The sequence below is a fragment of the Saimiri boliviensis genome, chromosome 2, assembly GCF_048565385.1.
Source record: "Saimiri boliviensis isolate mSaiBol1 chromosome 2, mSaiBol1.pri, whole genome shotgun sequence".
Taxonomy (NCBI): domain Eukaryota; kingdom Metazoa; phylum Chordata; class Mammalia; order Primates; family Cebidae; genus Saimiri; species Saimiri boliviensis.
Genome location: NC_133450.1, coordinates 150,935,829 through 150,956,838, shown reverse-complemented (window position 1 = coordinate 150,956,838; position 21,010 = coordinate 150,935,829). Strand labels below are relative to the sequence as shown.

At 40.2% G+C, this 21,010-nt stretch overlaps 1 protein-coding gene across 4 annotated transcripts in view; it reads right to left on the bottom strand.

Moving 5' to 3' along the window:
• Nucleotides 1–4,805: 4,805 nt before the first annotated feature.
• The window catches only part of CEMIP2 (cell migration inducing hyaluronidase 2), an 85,568-nt gene continuing 69,363 nt past the window's right edge, over nt 4,806–21,010 (bottom strand). For all 4 annotated transcript variants that reach the window (XM_074394682.1, XM_039461427.2, XM_074394684.1 and 1 more), the window contains 5 exons: nt 19,490–19,709; nt 15,882–15,980; nt 11,513–11,667; nt 7,170–7,273; nt 4,806–6,830 (listed from right to left, as the gene is read on the bottom strand). In XM_074394682.1, the coding sequence (XP_074250783.1) occupies nt 6,634–6,830; nt 7,170–7,273; nt 11,513–11,667; nt 15,882–15,980; nt 19,490–19,709 (775 nt within the window). In that variant the 3' untranslated portion in view covers nt 4,806–6,633. The remainder of the gene's footprint in view (nt 6,831–7,169; nt 7,274–11,512; nt 11,668–15,881; nt 15,981–19,489; nt 19,710–21,010) is intronic.

Genomic DNA, 21,010 nt, shown 5'->3' with positions numbered 1-21,010 from the left:
AGGTGCTCTGGGCAGATACTAAAATTGCATTGCCTCCCAAGAGAGAATTTGTTTTAGACATGAGGACTGACCTGATTTTTGAATTACTTTAGCAAGGGCTGAGGATCCTGAGGGTTAGAAGGGAACATGTGAGCAGCAGTGGAACATGAGTTACCAAACAGTTTTGAGAATGTGGTCTTCCAGCAGGACAAGGGTCTCAGGGGTGGGCAGCTGGGAGGGGGGCACAGAATCACGGACAAGTGTGTTGTCAAAGGCACTCATTTTCCAAGTCCTTGAACTCAGCTTAGTTTGTTCCATAACAAACTTTAGCTCTAAACCATTTCACTATATAATAGCATTTTTACCTACTTGATAGGAAGGAAAAGTGAAATTGCATGTGGTTAAAGAACTAAGAGATAGAAATGAGATGTTTCTAGTCTCTTAGTTTATGATACAGAGGGAATAGAATAGACAAATTATTAACTGAACTAAAGTTTCCCCACACAAGAATGAAGAGCTGAAAACTACACATACTAGCTGCAGAACAACAGGGTGAAGCCAAGTGTTTTTCAGAGTTTTTTGTTTTTTTTTCTACAGTTCATAGCTCCAGTTCCCACACAGCTGATTTGTTGAGTTAAGGTGCTAGGGCAACTAAGGGCATGAATGCAAACCTCATGATGATGTTCAGACCAACTCATTGAACAAGGATTGTCTGGCCTCAGGTCCCGTTTTCTAGATACGAGCAATAGTACTAGAGTGTGCTGAAACGAGGGCAGGGTTTTGCATCAGATATACTCAGTGGTTCCCCAAACTGGCATTATCTTGGAAGTTTTTTTTTTTTTAATCCAGATTCCCTAATCCTTAACCCTCAACAAACAGACTACTAAATTAGAATTCACAGTGGTCTGGAAATCTAATTTTTTAGAAAACAAACCATCAGGTGTTTTTGATGACCCGCCATGTTCAGGAGCTAGAGCTGTTCTCATTTAATCACCTCTGTAATGCCACAAAAGTACAAATAGTTCCATTTTATAGATGGGAAAGCTGAGACTCAGGAGGAGGAAGCTGCTCCCAGAACTACCACTAAGTAGAGAGACTTAGGAGAATCAAACCTAGATGGGTCACCAAAACATCCACACCTACAGCAAATCACTGTATCAGACGCTCTACCCTGCCTCCACTCGACTTCCTCTCTTCCTATTTTCCTTAAAAAAGCAACTGACCGCACACACTCTTAAAGGAGGCAGAAGTTTTGTCATCTTTCTCTCCCATCAGAACTTTTGTTCTCCTACCCATCATGGGAGCTAAGGATGTTTCTTGCCTCCTAAGACTTGCAAATCTTGCATTCTCCCACATCAGAAACCTACCTGACCCAGGCCCTCCTGTCTCAGGAACCGGATGTTGACAATCAACACGGGCTGATGGGAGGTGAACCTCCCATAACCACCCTCTTCCCTGGCAATTGTCAATCTCATTATCCACCAACTCTACTCAGCCACATCCTGCAACCCTCCGTGAAGTTCATGCATTAAAAGATTTGTGCTTGCAAAGCAAACTGCTTGTATGAAATGATTCATTCTACCTCACAAAAAAATACATCTGCAATTACCAATTAGAGCCTCAATAAATGTGAAATAACTAGGGTGGATACAGTTTCATCAAAAAGCAAAGAAACCTATGTTTTTGTTAGTCTGTGCAGCCTAATTGTGGCCAAATGTACGTTTTCCTTTAAAGTCTTTAAAATAATAATAATAAAAAAAACTTTCAGAAAATAAAGAATGGCTGGGATTTCAGAGTAGGAATAACTGTAGCCAAAGGAATCATTCTAGTGGTATTTCAGGCATCATGCAGGGAGGACTCAATTATGGGCTCCAAACCTTTGCCCAAGTAACAGCTACATACTCTGTCTAGCATCAAATCTGCCCTAGTCAGAAGAAGTTCTAGGGAAGACTGTGTAGATAGAATCATTAAGGTTAAAAAAAAGTCAATTTTGTTCAGATGTGTTTTCTATTGAAGGAAAAGAGGGAAAGGCAGAACAGGTTCAATACATTCTATGAGATGGTCAAACTTTAGGGTTCACGATAATCATCTGGAGCGCTTGTTATGACATCATATTCCCAGCTCCAACTCCTAGCAATGCCCGTTCTCCTGTCAGCTGGGGCTTGGGATTCTGCGTTTTCTTCAAGCACCTCAGTTGATTCTGATGCAGATTTTTTCCTTAACTTGCTATTTTAAAAATTCTCACAATGTAGGAAGGTTCCAAGAACCCAAGGACAATGAATGCCGGTCTACACTGAGATCAAGGGCTGGTAAACTTTTTCTTCAGTAAAGGGCCTAATAGTAAATATTTTCAGACTTACAGTCTCTGTAGCAGCTACTCATCCCTACCCCGGCAGCATAAAATGCCCACAGTTAATATGTATACACAAATGAGCGTGGCTGTGTTCCAGTAAGATTTGATTTATGGACACTGAAATTTAAATGTCATAGAATTTTCACCTCATAAAATATTACTCTTCTTTTTCTTCTGTTATATTTAAATACATTAAAACTTCCTAGCTCAGAATTGTAGGCAGATGTTTGCCAACTTGGATTTCTCAATTATGATCATGAAGCCAGCTTTTCTGTGGATGAACTTTAAACTTACCATTTTTCAGATTTAGACTAATTATTTTGTCTCTCTTAGGAAAATTACAAAAACACATCTCTAATGATGTTTTCTGGTCCACGCTTTGCTGTATTTTCAGATATAACATGTTCACAGCTTGCCATGGTTGATAATTTTGGATGTTCTGTGGGGTACAGTTCCTCTTTTAGAAATCACAGTTCAGTCAGTCCTTGTTTAAATTTACCACTTCAAAAAAAAAAAAAAAAGTGTGCCCTTATCCACAACACCAGGGCCCACTTAAGCATCTTTTTATTAGCTTCTTTCTCAAATTGAAGATAAATAAGGGGAAAAAACAACAACTCTTTTCTCACAAATGACTCAAATGGTCCAGCAAGTCGTGAACAGCATTTTGCCATTTGTGAGCAAGGAAACAGGAATGGAGTTCCCTGATTCTTTTTCCCTCCCTGACCTTTTGTTGAAAATTAGCTTCAGCTCAGTGTCTGCTCACATTTCCAGCAGACTGGGTTATCACCAAGTAAGACTAACAGTAATGATACAAGTCTACTGCCCTATTAAAGGTCTTTACCTCCAGGGGAATGTATCAGGTTATTAAACATTGTTTAATAAGTATCCAAAAACGAAACAAGAATTCCACAAGGAAGCTCCAACTCTGCATGATGAAATTAACAAACATTGTTATCATGGAATCTCTGTATTGTACTTACCTCCTAGGAACAAAGAGAAAAACACTTGAACTAAGCTCATTCCTTCTTACAGAAATGCCTCTCAACCAGACTCCTCTAAACATGACCTCGTCTCTTAAAGAACAAAAACCTACCGTAGTTATCTAATGCACTGAAGCTTCGACCTATCCCTTCATTACCCTCCCCTCCTTAAGACAAAGTAAGAGCTTAATGGCTTGAGGATGTGCTGTCTCTTGATTAAGTTAGAGAACAGAGGACTCATAAATCCTCTTTTCCTCTCCCCGAGTCTAAACATCAGCTTACAGGCTGCTTTGGAGTCATAGTCCATGAGTCGGTGTGTCTGCCTTTCATCTTCTTGCCAGCACTCTCTTCCAGCCTCTGAATAGATGGCATGCAGACTCAGGTGGCGAGGCAGGAATCACAGCAAAGACTTAAACCTCAGTCTGTGGATACATGAGAGCCTCTGTGTTTCTCATCAGCTGGCTGATTTGTGGACGACCACATTTCTGGAGCTCAACCAACTGCCTCACCTGATGGAAAATGCTTACGAACTTATAAATCACCCTTGAATATATTTTCTTAGTAGAAATAGAACAGACTGCTAGCTCCCAATAGTCTGAAATGTATGTATCAGTGTATAGAACCAATTTGATGACTTGAGAGGATTGAGGACTAAAAACTATTAAAAGCTTCTACTAAAAAGAGACAATAGTGAAAAGCTTTGTTTAGGGCTGGTAGTTTTGTGAGTAACATAGGAAATGCAAATAAAAATAATAGATAAATGCAATTTTGTTTTAGTCACAAAAAAATCACAGATTGGAGTTAAACAGTGGGCTTATTATATTAGTGCAGTGGTTCTGAAACCTGGCTGCATATTAGAATCATCCAGGGAGCTTTAAAAAAAATTCCAATGCCCAGGCTGCACCCCACACCAATTAAATCTGAATCTGGGGGGAAGGGAGGGAAGTCCAGACCTCTATATTTTTTTAAAGCTCCTCAGGTAATCCAGTGTGCAGCCAAGGTTGAGAACCTCTGTGTTGGAGAATATAGTCCCTGCCCTTCTGAAGCTTATTCTTACAATATTTACTTGGTAGATTCTGTCCACCAAGTGTCTTCCTCACTTCAGTCAGTAACTTCTTTACAACTGGAATCTGAATTTTAAATTTATACATAGAGATATAAATTCACAGACAGGCCAGGCACTGGTGGCTCACGCCTGTAATCCCAGAACTTTGGGAGGCCAAAGTGGGAGGATCACTTGAGGTCAGGAGTTTGAGACCAGCCTGGCCAACACGGTGAAACCCCATCTCTACTAAAAATAAAAAAAATTAGCTGGGTGTGGTGGCAGGTGCCTGCCGTCCCAGCTACTCGGGAGGCTGACGCAGGAGAATTGCTTGAACCTGGGAGGTAGAGGTTGCAGTGAGCTGAGATTACTTCACAACACTCCAGCCTACAGACAGAGCAAGACTCCATCTCAAAAAAAATAAAATAATAAATTCACATACACACATATATAGAATACATGCACACATATTTTTATTTAACTTAGGCCCTGATTATTAGTATATAAAACAGAAAAACCGAGTGCCTTGGTAATTTACATATCTTCTCCAAATCTTTAAAGAACCAAACTCTAAAAAACACACATAAAGATATTTAAGTCATAAAACTTTACACACGCACGCACATACACACACACACACATGCAAACTTTAATAAGCTTCAGGAACCATGATCCAATAATAATAGGTAATATCTCATTCATCAATATACAAAAAAAAAAAAACCCACAAAACAAAAAACTAACTTTGAATAAGATATGTGCCCTTAGTAAGAGCACTTACAGTTAGAAAGGTTTATCGGTAGCACTTTGAGGTAGCATATTTTGTAAAATAACAGAAGTCACAGAGCTGCTCCGCAGTTTCTCCTGGATACAAAGGTAGAGGCCATCAGCCTTTGCCCTTGGAAGAGGAAAGTGAAATTATCTACTCATTGCCAGTGTCAGCCTGAACACACTTCTTACCACCTGCCCTCGGCCATCCCTCCTCTACACTTCATGCATAGGGGATTTTAGAAGAGCATGAAGACATTTTGCTGCTCCTTTCCTCTTGGTATGGCAGCATCCCAGGCTGTAGAGCCAGCTGCCTCTTGCTGCATGTGATTCACCGGCAGGAGACGCATGGACTCCACGGAAAGAGAAGCTGGGCATGATGGCTTTTTAATTGGCTTTAACATGTCATTAAGAAAGAGTGACTCATTCGTGTAAGGCTACAAAGAGGTTCATTTCTGAGTAGTCGCTCCATGATTCTGACCCTAGAAAGCGCTCCTTTTTTTTCTTCCCTGGGTGTAATCATTTCGGGGTATCATTAAGCTTTCTGGGATTTTCCTGGCAGGAGGATGAGCAGAAAAGCTTTTTAAAATCCACACAAACGACAACAGAAAACCCAAGTGCAAGAGCAACACCAAGAACAGACTTCCTTTGTGCAAGTTAAAACGATACAAGTTTACGGTTCAGGAAAACAACCTACTTCTTAAAAAAAAAAAAAAAAAAAAAAGGAAATATTCAGTTCAGCTCTGCGTTTTAAACACAAATACACAGTCAAAACAAGCTAAGGATTAAAGCTGCAAAAATGGTCCCAACAGCTTCAGACTTTTGCTGCAGGAAAAGTTTTTGCCCAACGGTCACAGATTAAAGGGATTTCTAATCCCCAAGAGCCCTTTTGTCCCAATATACTTCCTGTTTGAAAGTTGAACCCTTACAAGTAATTGATATACAAGTGAATAAAAACAGCACATGTCCAGGCAAAAAAGGGCATGAGCTGGGCCTGAGTTGCCGCTTAAAACTCTGTCATTCAATATCATAGAAAATCCTCAAAGGCTGCCCAGAAACAGGGCCCCAGACGCTGCTGAACATGCCAGCCACCAAGTCAACTGCCACCAGACACAACTGAGCATTAGACTTCAAGTATCCAAGGTGCTACACTAGCTGGTCCTCTAAAGACCACAGGCTGACTCTCAGAAGCCCCCACTCCACCCCACCCCATTATACAAAAAGTAAAAACACTGCTCATGATATTACAAAATACTGGGGTAGAAAGTGAGCAATAGCGATCTGCTCTCTTCACACCAGCCTTACAAATACAAATGACGTCTTTAACATTTTGTACAACTAGAAGGTGCATGAAGCTGGTATCCAAGCAATGACTGCAAACACTTTTTCTCCCTGTTCTGTATCAAACTGGAAAATGGTTCCGTTGGGTTAACAGTGTCATTTAAAAATGCCATAAATTAAATAAGTTAGTTCACATTTTTTTCCCCCAGCACTTAAGTTACAGTTAGTCTCTAACGTGCTTTTGAAGCTTGCTTTAGCAGTTCCAGGTCTCTTCTGTGGACAGTGGCAGCTCTGGGACAACCATATTCGTCCAGCTGCAAAGGTATGAACTGTTCAAGCACCCCAAGGCCCTGTCCAGCAGGACTGGTAAACAGCTTAGTCCATGATGGTTTAAAGTTTCCACTGAATCCCAAAAATATGGTGCTTCCTAAAAAAAAAAAAAGAGAAAAGAAAAGAAAAGAAAAAAATTTCAATGTTTGTAGCTATATTCCAGCAAGAGAATGCAGGAGGTGAGCAAAACAAAGGCAGCTATTAAAAACTCAACACTTCCTCACATCAGCAAATGAACTTTCACCACCCACCTCTTGCCCCTGATAACAAACCACATCCCAACACACTTCCTCTCATACTGTTCCCTTATTTAGAAATCATCTTAACGAGACTCACTCCAGCAAAACAAGCTCATGAAAATCGTCTGGTAACTGAATGGCACCATAAAATAGTTGCTGGCCCTGTAAGAACTTCACGGAATAATACAGATACAAACCTTTGTCATAAAGATGAGCTGGTTTGGCTAATCCCAGAGGTACTAGTAAGTCTGAAATGTTCAACTGCTTTATTTCTCCTCTTGTGCTCAACAGAACAATTGACCTGTATGTAAAATTTAGAAAGTCAGAACCAGTTTCAATCCTTCAGCATGAGTATCTTTCTATTGAGTAGCTTTCTGAACTGAGTGCTGAATAGCAGTATTAGATAAAAGTAGAACTCCTAAAAGAAAAAAAGCCCAGATGCGTTTTCATCCAGTTCTCACTCTCCACTCCCACTATGGGCTTCAAATGTTGCTCTTAAAAGAGGTAACACATAGAGAAACCAAATCATTTACATAAGTTCACGTAGTGCAGGGATTCCCAACCCTGGGCCATGGAGGGGTACCAGTAGATTAGGAATTGAGTTGTACAGCAGGTGAGCAGACTGGCAAAGCTTCATCTGTATTTACAGCCATTCCCCATCACTTGCATTATAGCCTGACCTCTGCCTCCTGTCAGGTCGGCTGTGGCACTCGGCTTTTACAGGAGCAGGAACCCTATTGTGAACCGAGCATATGAGAGATCTAGGTTGTACGCTCCTGAAAATCTAATGCCTGATGATCGGTCACTGTCTCCCATCACGCCCAGATGGGAGCATCTTGTTGCAGGAAAACGAGCTCAAAGCTCCCACTGATTCTACATATGGTGTGTTGCATAATTATTACATTGTAATATTTCATTATATATTATAACATAATTACACTGTAATATATAATATATATAATTACATAGTGATATACAACTATATATTATATAATTACAATATAATTACATAATTGTAATATAATGAAATAATTATTGCATGTAATTATTTCGGTATATAATGTAATAATAATAGAAATAAAGTGCACAGTAAATGTAATGCGCTTGAATCATCCTGAAACCATCTGTCTCCCCTTCTGGTCCATGGAAAAAATTATCTTCCATGAAACCGGTCCCTGATGTCAAAAAATTTGGGGACTGCAGACCGAGTAAATGGTTTGGGACACAGTTCTTTTGGGAAATAGTTTATTGTTTCTATTGTTTATAATTTGTATAAATTTGTAGGGCACAGGTGCAATTTTATTACATTCATAAGACTGCATAGTGGTGAAGTCAGGGCACTTAGGGTATCCATCACCCAAATAACATACACTGGGCCATTAAGTAATATCTCATTATCTACCCCTCACCGTTCCTTCTCCACTGTCTATCAGGGAATAAGTTTACTGTAACATGGGAGAATGGTTTTGTTTCGTTTCAAATATTCTATTTATATTCTATTATCTATTTATTAAACAAATGGATAACACAATTCTAAAAATAAATAAATAAAATGGGTTTTACATGGTTTGAATTGGAATTTTTGTCACACAGTAAACCAACACACATACTCGTTTCTATATGTGGATTCTCTGTTCTCCTCTGATCTTGCTCTTCTCTGCCAAAGCTATGCTGGCCTAATTTCTATGGCTTCATGGTTTATTTTAATATTTCATAAAACAAGCTCCTTGTATTACTGTAATTTGTTTATATTTTACTACTCTCTCATTTATTCTTCTAGATGAACTAGAGTATCAGCTGTCAAGTACAATAGAAAAGTACCTTCTGGGACACTAATGGAAATGTGTCAAATTTATATTTTAATTAAGGTAAAGTGACATTTTTATTAATTTTTCCATTCAGCAACAAGGAGAGTCTCTCCTTTTATTCAGTTCCTGTTGCATATCCTTTAGCATGTATTTAATGATGTATTTATTTTCTGTGTGTGTGTGTGTGTTTACATACAAACTCACTGCTTCAAAAACTTTAATCAGAAATGTTCTTGGCCAGCTGGGTGCAGTGGCTCATACCTTTAATTCCAGCACTTTTTGGGAGGCAGAGATGAGAGGATCACTTGAGCCCAGGAGTTCAAGACTAGCCTGGGAAACAGCAAAACTCCATCTCCACAAACAATTTTTTTTAAAAAAATTAAACAAAAAAACCAGCCAGGCACAGCGGGACACATTTCTAGTCCCAGCTACTTGGAAGTGAGGTAGGAGGGTCACTTGAGCCTGGAAGGTTGAGGCTGCATTGAGCTGTGATCACACCACTGCACTCCAGCCTGGGCAACTGTTTTTTGTTTAGTTTTGCTTCTTTAGACATAGGTTCCTTGCTCTGTCACCCAGGCTGAAATGCAGTCATACAATTATAGCTTACTGCAGCCTCAAACTCTTGGGCTCGAGGGGTCTTCCTGTCCTAGCCTCCCCAGTTGCTGAGACTACAGGTATGTGCCTCCATATCCAGATAATTTTTAAATTTTTTGTAGAGACGGGGTCTCATTACATTGCCCAGATTAGTCTTGAATTGCTGGCCTCAAGCAATCGTCCTGCCTCGGCCTCCCAAAGTGCTGGGATTACAGGAATGGGCCACTGTGCCTGACCTCTTGGCCAGTGTTACTGAAAAAAAAATTTTCATTTCAAGAACAAATCAATGTTTAGGGGGCTCTGAGTAGCTCTAATTAATTAAAAGGTAACATCAGATTGATTTATTCTCAGAGTCATCAAGGATGTCTACAGGAAGTTGAGATTTACGTAGTATGTCTTAATATGGGTGTTTATAGTTCTTAAGATTAAGAGCCTTAAGTATCATGCTAGTATGAGTTCTTTACTGTAGTCTTTCTTTTCTTGTTTTTGGAGACAGAGTCTCACTCTGTTGCCCAGGCTGGAGTGCAGTGGCATAATCTCAGCTCATTGCAAACTCGGCCTCTTGGGTTCAAGCAATTTCCCTGCCTCAGCCTTCCAAGTAGCCGGGATTACAGGCATCTACCAACATATAGGGCTAATTTTTTGTATTTTTAGTAGAAATGAGGTTTCACCATGTTGGCCAAGCTGGTCTCAAACCCCTGACCTCAGGTGATCCGCCTGCCTGGGCCTCCCAAAGTGCTGGGATTACAGGTGTGGGCCACCACACCCAGCCTACTGTAGTCCTTCTAAAGCAGTGGTGACACAATCTAGAAATAGTGCAGCAGTCTAAGCACCACCACCCTGCAGACCTGACCTTCTTCGATAAGTCAAAATTACCCGCAAGATCTGTCACCCCCCCAACCCTATACACATAGACATGTGCTCAGTCTCCATAGAAGTCACTGCCAGTTGCTCCACGCCTTCTTAATACTTTATTAAAATACAACGCACACACTGAAGTTTTGCAAACAAAACCTATCTGTATAACCAGAGGGCAGATCAAGAAACATCATTACCAGTATCTTAAAGCCTTTCTGTTAATGAGTTGGCTTTACCTCTTAAATCTATGGGGTACCTTGCAATACTGCCATGTTGTCCTGAATATTTGTGGTGAGGTTTAAATCCTAGATTGTTTTAGGGGAAGTGAGTGCATGTGTTTTCACCATTAAGAAAAATCTTTAAATCCTTTAAGAAAATTGAGGCCGTACAAGTGTCTTAAACCAGAATACAGAACTACAAATACACAATTAATGTTATATCGAAATAATCCAGTGACTTCATGGAATTTATTGGGATCTGGTTCCATAAACTATACAGAGCATAAGCAATCAGAAAATGATTCTAAAGCCAGATAGGCCTTTAATTTGGGGGAAGCTTATGTTCCTTCCTTAATGGTTCCACTAAATGAAAGCCTGTGTATAAATCAACGTCTGTGGCAAAGGCAGAAAACACCGAGTTCATCTCCTTGCCTTTAGGCAGGGTCTAACGAACCCAGAAAAGGAAAGGTTTCTCTGCTGTGCAGCTTTCTTCAGAGACAGCAAAGAAAGCTAATCAGACTAGTGCGCTAAAAGAGCAACTGCACACTCAACCACTTCAAAAATCAATTTACTCTTTTCCAGCCATTTCCAAATGACCCAGGTGATGACTTCCTGTAGCAGTCATAGTGCAGTGCTGTTGTCCAAGAGCATCAGTGGGACAGATGGCTGCAAAGGTAAACTGCCTGGAAAATCACTTCAAATAGTAATAAGCCTTCTGAGGGAGACTGGACAAAATATATCAACTTAATACTAAAAAGTATAATTCTCTGATACCTGTTTTATGAGACTCAAAAAATAAATCAAAAGTGGGATAATAATGTTCCAAATAATGAACTTTTTTCCCTCCTAAGAGCCTTTCCACCTTTTGTAAAATCTTGCAACATCCAAGTTCTGCCACTTAGACGACGTGAGCATCCATCTGAGGTAGGAGAGGAATGAATACCTTGCACAGTGCCTGAATGTCCACAGAGTAAAAAATCAGAGTTGACCAGCCATTATTGGATTGGAGCACTCCACATCTTTAAGGTGGCTTTTCCCTGTTACAGCACAAGCTTGACCTACCTTGGAGGGATGCCTGTTTTTAAGTACTCTTCCATGCGACTGACGTTAGGAAGAAGAAAATCCTTTCTTTCCGTCACCTGGAATGGAACACTGCACGCATTCACAACAAGGAGGAGGACGCCTACGTTTTGGAAGGTAAAGCTGGTGCCATTGACCTGAGAACACAAAAACGACTTCTGTCATCATCATTTCAAGAACATCTGCAGGATGACTCATGTTTCCAGCCCTTTCCCTTTGTCTTCTAAACCCATGATTCAAAGTATATTTCCAAGATTCCAACTGTATGTTTCACTTGGTTTTTACTCACCATCTGAAATTGTGCCTGTGATACTAAACGCTGCCTATAGATTCTGCCTTGACTGATGTTTGCTGACTGGAGAAGCTGCTTTGAGCAAGGCGTGGTGTCCCCAACTCAGCTAAACTAGGTGACTCATTCTGCAGTGCTCAAGGCGTTCCTTCTTACACATACTCTCTAACTGGGGTCAAAGCTTTGTAAGTCAATGATAGGTGGCTGCCTCTATACTTCAGCTTAGATGGTTCATTTATTGTCATATTGGTTCAGAAAATGATACACACACACATAGAAATATATATCATGCCTTGACCCACAGGAATTCCATGTTAGTTTATATTTGTAGTTTGCTATAAATACAGCTCTCCTCTGAGATCAAAATGACAAAGTGGTAATTTTACTCGAATTTAAGCTACAAGGAACTACTACATTTATTTCACAATTATTGTGAGCTAAGTTTTCATAGTTATCCTCTTTAAATCAATGGTTTGTGATCTTTTCCAGAAAAAGGACCCCAGACATTTCCAAATATCATTAATTTCTCAGCCAAAAAGGAAGACACAAAACAAAACAACTGACTAAACTCTAATTAAACCCAAAGGCACTGTTTCTAAGATGTAAAATTATAAACTACGTTAAAGGCTAACAAAAGAGAAATGTTCTCACCACTGTACCTGTCCATGCTTGGGGAAATTATAATGTTTAAATTTTACTTCTAATCACTTTTCATCTCAGTGATATTCAAAATGGCCCTTTAAGGTTGGGCTTAAGGTCGGTGGCTCATGCCTGTAATCCAATCCCAGTACTTTGGGAGGCCAGGGTGAACGGATCACTTCAGGTCAGGAGTTTGAGACCAACCTGACCAAAATGGTGAAACCCCATCTCTACTAAAAAGACAAAAATTAGCTGGGTGTGGTGGTACATGCATGTGATCCCAGCTACTTGGGAGGCTGAGGTAGGAGAATTGCTTGAACCCAGAAGGCGGAGGCTGCAGTCAGTGGAGATGGTGCCACTGCATTCCAGCCTGGGCAACTGAGTGAGACTCTGTCTCAGAGAAAAAAGAAAAACGGGTCCTTTAGCTATGTTTAAATTACACCAATCCAGTGAAAAGTTCTGGAAGCATTTGAAGTAAATTTTATATGTGAAAAGACTAGACATATTTCCTTATTTTTTAAAATCTCAATACTTAAAATTGAGGTACATTTAAGAAAAATTACATAACAGTCCTCGGCATATTCAAACTGTCCCCATGAAAAGTATCCCCAAAACCTGTTGCTTAAAAAGACACACACACAAAACTTTCCATGAAAACTAAAGCAAAGCAAGGTCCAGTGGCCCATGCCTGTAATCTCAGCTACTCAGGAGGCTGAAGTAGGAAGGTCACCTGAGTCTAAGGGTTCAAGGTCATCCTGGGCATCATAGTAAGACCTTGTCTTAAAAAAAAAAACAAAACCAGCTAGGTGGAGTGGCTCATGCCTATAATCCCAACACTCTGGGAGGCTGAGAAGGGTGAATCACCTGAGGTCAGGAGTTCAAGACCAGTCTGACCAACCTGGTGAAACCCCATCTCTAATAAAAATTTAAAAATTAGCTAGGCATGGTGGCTGGTGCCTGTAATCCCAGCTACTCAGGAGGCTGAGGCAGGGGAATCGCTTGAACCGGGAGGCTGGAGGTCACAATGAGCCAAGATAGAGCCACTGCACACCAGCCTGGGTGACAGGGCAAGACTGTCTCAAAACAAACAAACAAAAACCCTAATGCAATGCCAGATCGGAGGGAAGAGTTTTCAGATAATGAATGTGAAAAGTACTAGAGATAAGCATGATTTTTCTGGAGTCCCATGCACACAGTGTGTAGCAATGGAGTCCTACAATGTTCTCTCAGGGGGCATATCCTGCCTGAAATTTTTTTTTTTTTTTTTTTTTTTGGTAAAACGCTCTGCCCATACCCACCCCTACCCCATGATCTCTCTCTTTCTCTCTCTCTCTCTCTCTCTCTCTCTCATCTAGTAAACTACCAGAGCAGTGAGACTCAGCACCCACCTGCTTTCCCTTATGCAACTCCCACCAGATACCAAGCTAACAGGTTGGGATCAGGTTCCTCATGCAGCTGACTGCAGTCAGATGCTGAGACAGCAAATTTCATCGCGTGTATTACAAAATGCAGGACTGCTAAAGGAGGGGAACAGGTATAAACACAGACTTGAAGAATCTTTAACCTGGTGTGATGGCTCACACCTGTAATCCAAGCACTTTGGGAGGCCAAAGTGGAAGGATCACTTGAGCCCAGAAGTTCAAGACTAGCCTGAGCAACACCGTGGGACTCCGTTTCTATAAAAAATGTTTTAAAAATTAACCAAGTGCTGTAGCCTGTGCCTTTAGTCCCAGCCACGTGGGAGGATCAATTTAGCCTGAGAGGTGGAGGTTGCAGTGAGCCAAGACTGCACCACTGCACTCCAGCCTGGGTGACAGAGTGAGACCCTGTGTCAAAAACAAACGAACAAACAAAAAAACCCCAAGAATCTTTGAGCTACATTTACATAGGGATAGTCTTAATTCAGAGTTGTGAAGTAGAACTTTAGTTCCGGAGCTGGATGGCAGGGATGGTTGCAAAACAATATGAATGGACTTCATACCAATGAACTGCCCGCTTGAGAATGGTTAAGATGGTAAAGTTTATGTGTATTTTACCACAATAAAAAAAAAAAAAAAAAAACAAGAAACAAAGTAAACTTTAATTCTGTCCACATATATATGGATTTGTGATTATATTGCCCACCACTAAAAAACCAAGCCTCTAAGGAGACCATGTGAAATGGCACAGGTTTTGGCTGAGTCCTGGTTGAAAGGTTGTATACCTGTCACCCAAAGGGTTCTTTGTACGGTGGCACCCAGGTCAACCTGATTTTGGACAGGCCACATGCTGAGACCTGGTTCTCAGTGGCTAGCCTGGCTCTATGCACACATGCTAGTGTTGATACTGAAACTCATGTCTATACTTCCATCAAGCCACTTAGCAAAGACAAGGAACCCTTTGCATCTGCATTTTCCTCAGCTGAAAAAAATACAGAAGAGGCAATCTTAAAAGGCCAAAGAGTTGTTAAAACTTTTATTTCCCATATCTTTTTTTTTTGGTTTTTTTTTTTGTGTTTTTTTGAGACGGAGTTTCACTGTTTCGCTCGTTACCCAGGCTGGAGTGCAATGGCGCCATCTCGGCTCACTGCAACCTCCGCCTCCTGGGTTCAGGCAATTCTCCTGCCTCAGCCTCCTGAGTAGCTGGGATTACAGGCACGTGCCACCATGCCCAGCTAATGTTTTGTATTTTTAGTAGAGACGGGGTTTCACCATGATGACCAGGATGGTCTCGATCTCTCGACCTCGTGATCCACCCGCCTCGGCCTCCCAAAGTGCTGGGATTACAGGCTTGAGCCACCGTGCACGGCTCTATTTCCCATATCTTAAACAACCTTGAAGGTTATTTTATAAAGTTTCCAAGAATAAGGTTAATGAGTAGACACCATCTACTCAGGAAAAAAACATTTCTTAAATTTATTTAAAAACACAAATGTTCAGGAGGTATTTATACCTCTATTGTATTGCTTGCTACCAATAACAGAAAATGTGATTACAAACCAGTGACTATAGCCAGAGGTAATTCATGTCACCAAGATAGAAGATAAAAGCAAGAAGCTACGCCAGTGTGCACATCTAGTCTGAATGTCTGTGTCCTGCCAAATATTTTTCTGTTGAAAATGTCATCTCCAAGGTAACACTATTAGCAGGTAGAATCTTTGGGAAGCGATCAGGACATGACAGTGTAACCCTCATGAATGGGATCAGCGCTCTTATAAAAGAAGCCTGAAAGAGATCCCTGGACCTTTCTACCCTGTAAGAACACAGTGAGAAGGCTTTATCCATGAACCAGGCTCACCAGACATTCAATTTGCTGGCACCTTGCTCTTGGACTTTCCAGCCTCCAGAACTGAGAAGTAAATTTCTGTTGTTTATAAGCTACCTAGTTTATGGTATTTTGTTATACCACCGAGAACAGCCTAAGACAACACCAGATGGTACTTACAGAAATAACAGACGGGTCTCCACGCTGGGTTTCTACTTTACCAGGTGACTGGAATTGCACCGGGAGGTAACTTTTATGAGGATCACTAGTAAACACCACCTAGGCAGAGAAGATGTTTCATATTTATGACACCTCTTACCTTCCTCCAAAAGGTTCCCTCAATATAAACATAATTATAATTAAAGTCAGTAGGTGTATTTTATTCTAAACTTTTTGTACATATTTTATGACCTAGAATTCCATCCTGATATTCTTAACACAGCAAGTATATATTTGTTCCTCATTTTCTGGAGCAATTCCAGTTTCAAATAAATTTTATTCTTATTGTTCACTTCAGTTCCATATGTGATTAAATAAATGTGCTTTATATTTATATGTAAATATTTATAAACATTTTATGGATAAATAGGGACAAATATTTTTTAAGGTGTTTTTCAAACCTATGGTCCCAAATTGGGACTCAGTCACTCTAGGACCAAGGAAAGAAGTGTAGATAACAAGGACTATCTGGTTTAGAAACTTTTAGTAACTTTGTACAAGCCCAGGTCTCAACCCCTCTTTGTGACCTGCAAAGCGTTCCATAAAAAGAGTTGTGCCTTACAGACAAGGCCCTACTTCTCTCCATACTGTCACACTCACACAGGGCCTCGCTTTCCCGCAAGCACTCCACCCTCGTTCAGCGGGCACAGAAGCTTACGTCTGTAATCCCAGCACTTTGAGGGGCCCAAGGTGAGCGGATCACCTGAGGCCAGGAGTCAAGACCAGCTCGGTCAAGCTGGCGAAATCCTATCTCTACTAAAAATACAAAAATCAGCCAGCCATGGTGGCACCCGTCTGTAGTCCCAGCTAGTTGGGAGGCTGAGGCAGAAGAATCACTTGAGCCTGGGAGATGGTTGCAGCGAGCTGAGATTGCACCACTACATTCAAGCCTGAGCAACAGAGTGAGACTCCATCTCAAAAAAAAAAAAACCCCAAAAAATTAACGATCTAAATGATCCTAAGCAGCATTCAGAAGCTGGATAGTTCTTTGAAGTCTCCAAGTTTGGAGTCAAAAATTCCTGTGAATTTTCCTATTTACTCCTAATATACATGTGTTTGGTTTTGATATTCAGAACAAAAATTAGGCTGGGCGTGGTGGCTCACACCTGTAATCCTAACAATTTTGGAGGCCAAAGTGGGAGGATCACCATGACTTCAAGACCAGCCTAGGCAACATAGTGAGACCCTGCCTCTACATTTAAAAAAAAAAAAAAAAAAAAAAGCTACTCACAAATTTTCAAGTGAAAGTAATGTTCCCAGATACTTCAAACTATTTTGCAACTGCACAAAGTCAGTAATCAATACATTTTTAAAAAATGAGTTCTGATCAATGCTTCATGCACAAGATAGAGAATGCTAAGTATTACTGCATGCAATCGTTTAGTAAGATAGGCCTAGAATATTTCCAATGATAATATTATTAAATTATTTTAATAAGTTATAATGTTTATTATAAATTAGGTAAAGTATCTTCAATATAGAAGGGTTGTAACAAATCCAGCTTGAGAATTAGGCTGGAAATTTTACTTCCTCACAAAGATTATCTCAAAATGTCACTTTTTAACAGTCAGATTATTATACGGGTCTGGCAAGGAATCATATAACCGTCATATACAGTGTTGTTTTGTGTTTTTGTTTTTGCTTTTGGCCGGTTGGTTTATTTTTGGTTTTACTTGCCTGAGAGAATAGAGGTGGCTCAGAAATATGAGAGACTAAGACAGTGACAGCAGAGCTGCTGTTAAAAAAAAACTTGGTCAGGCATGGGTCACATCTATAATCCTAGCACTTTGGGAAGCCAAGGCAGACAGATCACTTGAGGTCAGGAGTTCAAGACCAGCCTGGGCAACATGGCAAAACTCTATCTCTAGTAAAAATACAAAAGTTAGCCAGTTGTGGCAGCATGCGCCTGTAGTCCTAGCTACTCTGGAGACTGAGGCAGCAGAATCACTTGAACCCAGGAGGCAAAGTTGCAATGAGTGGAGATCATGCCACAGCACTCCAGCCTGGGCAACAGAGAGAGACTCCATCACAATGGAAAGAGCAAACAAAAACAAAACAACTTATACATCCCAGTGTCCTAGTGGGAAACATAAATCCACCTCTTTCTTCCTGCTTTTACTGCCACTAATGGATATAAATAACGGAAAAAAATGAGAGAAAATATGGAACTTATTAGTGGAAATAATTTTTTCTTTTTCTTTTTCTTTTTTTTTTTTTGAGATGGAGTCTCATCTCGCTCTGTTGTTAGGCTCGAGGGCAGTGGTGCGACCTCGGCTGACTGCAACTTCTACCTCCCAGGTTCAAGTAATTCTCCTGGATCAGCCTCCTGAGTAGCTGGGACTACAGGCGTGTGCCACCACACCCAGCAACTTTCGTTTTAGTAGAGATGGGACTTCACCATGTTGGCCAGGATGGTATCAATCTCTTGTCCTCATGATCTGCCCACCTCGGCTTCCCAAAGTGTTGGGATTCCAGGCATGAGCCCCCTCGCCCAGCCAATTTTGTTTTCTTAAATCACTTAGGATAGTAAGAAATGAAAAGATTTAGTTTTCTCCATATTAACAGACAGTATGCATATTTTTGATAATTATTGCTTTTTTAAAAAAAATTCTCAGTGGGACTCAAATGTGAACATGTATCAGAATCAGCTGCAGGGCTGGTTAAAACAGATTGCTGGGTCCCATCCCCAGAGTTGCTGATTCACTAGGATGTGGGTGGGGCCCAAGAATTCCCATTTTACACAAGTTCCCAGGGGATGCTGATGCGGCTGGTCTGGGGGCCACACTTTGAGAACCACTTCCCTTAGCCTATTATTTGTTAGTGTAAAGATGAAATATAAATCAGGGCAGCTCCGTCCTTTGTTTTTTCACTTGGAACTGATCTGATTTCCTTTGGAACCCCTTCTGTATGCCTAATTTTCCCTCCTATTAGTGGGTTCACTTTCATTGCAGTGTTTTCTTGAGATCCAGTAGGAGGCCATCTAATCAAGAATGTTAGAAGAAGGATTTTCATTTCTAAACTAAGTCAGTCTGTACTTTTTTTTTTTAACAGAAATAATAGAGTGATGTGGTAGTCTGTACTTTTAATTACAGATATATACAATGGCATATATTTCAAAAATAGAGCGAATTTCCACCTTATAAAAAGGAAATAATTTTCATATTAGCTGTATTTTTAGAAAAGTGTGCCAATAAAACACTGTGCCAATAAAACAAAGTATCTTTTTTACATCACTGGTACTAAATCCAACCGTAATATTGCAAAAGTATCAAATATCTGAGAAAGAAAAAAAAATGAGGACCAACATAGCAACCTTTAATTTCAAACTACGGAAAATCTGCAGTTGTCCAGGGCGAACTGACGTATCATAGGGGGACGTATCTCTGTTATAAATTTGGACTAGTTTGCTTCTTATCCTCATCACATTTTAGCATGGGCCAAAATTCAGGATATACCATGCAGTGTCCATAAATGGGCAACAGAGATGTTTCAAAGAAAAGTACTCCTATTGCAAAGAAACCCTCTGACTTTCTCTCCCTGGCCAAAGACCACTTTTCATCTTTGTTTACCTGCCGAGTGCCACAGTCTTGACAGAGTCCAGTGAGCATGGATGGCATCCGCTTGACCGCTGATGGCTTTCTGTAGTACTGTGGGTATGCTTTGGCCATGCAGTTACTGATGTCCTTTGAGTCTGTGGCTGCCTGGATCTTGACTCTTTCACATCCCTGAGATGAACAGTAACTGTGGCCATCCCTGTGGCTTTTGGCTTTGAGATACAAAAACAGTAACCTGCACATACACACAAAGAACAATCACTGTAGTTAGACTTACTCTTGAAAACTCAAAAAATTCCTCAAATCAAACTCATGGCCAAAAGGGATATTCCTCCACTATAGTAAGTTTTCCTTAAAAAAAAAAAAAATTATAAAATAAATAAAGTTGTTTCTGTTTTCTTTCAACCCTTCAAGGGTCCTATGTCATATGCAACAACACTTTAGAAAATACTTTCGTGCCCTGCTTCCATTGTTCTAGAACATATCAAAGCTGATTTCTGCTTTGAATTAGCTGCATAGGTAATTTAGGAAGATGAAATTTGGTTTGACTCAAAAATTCCTTGGGAAACTTTATACGTCATGTGTTGAGTTGAGGATTTGGTAAATTAGTGTGGTCATTCATTTTGCTGTTCTTGTTCATAAATCATTTTGGTTAAGGCACAAAACTGAAATAATAAAAACAGGAACTGTGACTTGTTTGGCTAAGGCCAAGATAAAGTCTCAAATCAATTCCTGTAATATTTACAAAGAGCAGACAGACCTGGGTTCCTTCTGTCTATATTAGGACCAAAATCAGGCAAAATGAACAGTCCATCCCACCCATTCTGAATTATCTTCCTACTACCAAGATAAATCTAACTTCCAGGTGGCAGATCAACCTCTGTCAGCAAACCCAGTCCTTCCAAACCAAAGGAGGTCAAGACGCTAAAAAACTTGATCAAATGTGACTGATTACTAGAGATGAAGAATTCACATTTTAATATGAGGTCAATGAACAGTACAAAGTTGAGATTATGAGGTACAAATCGGCCCAAAAGGCACATTAAATACCTTTAGAACTGAGAGCATTAAAAAAAAAAATGACAAAAACCACAATTACTTCTGCACCAACCAAATAAAAAGAATTAGCACTTCACGATTCTTGAAATACCTAGATCAGAAAGTATTTCCCATCTTTCTACACTTTTAATCATTAAGTTGTCACTAGACTATCCTTACAAATCTGGATATTCTTTTTATTCTTGTGGAATATCAACTGGGAATCTGAAAGTTCTATCATTTACAGAATGAAAGTCCAAATAGTGGTTTAGGTCTAATCAAAAACTGAAAATCAATGCTGGATGTGGTGGCAGCAGCTACTTGGGAGGCTGAGGTGGGAGGATCACTTGAGCCCAGGAGATCAAGGCTGCATTGTGCCATGACTGTGCCTGTGAACTGCACTCCAGCCAGGGCAACAGTGATACCCCATCTCTTAAAAAGAAAAAAAAAAAAAAAAAAGAGAAAAAAAATTAAAAATTGGAGACAATTGTGATAATA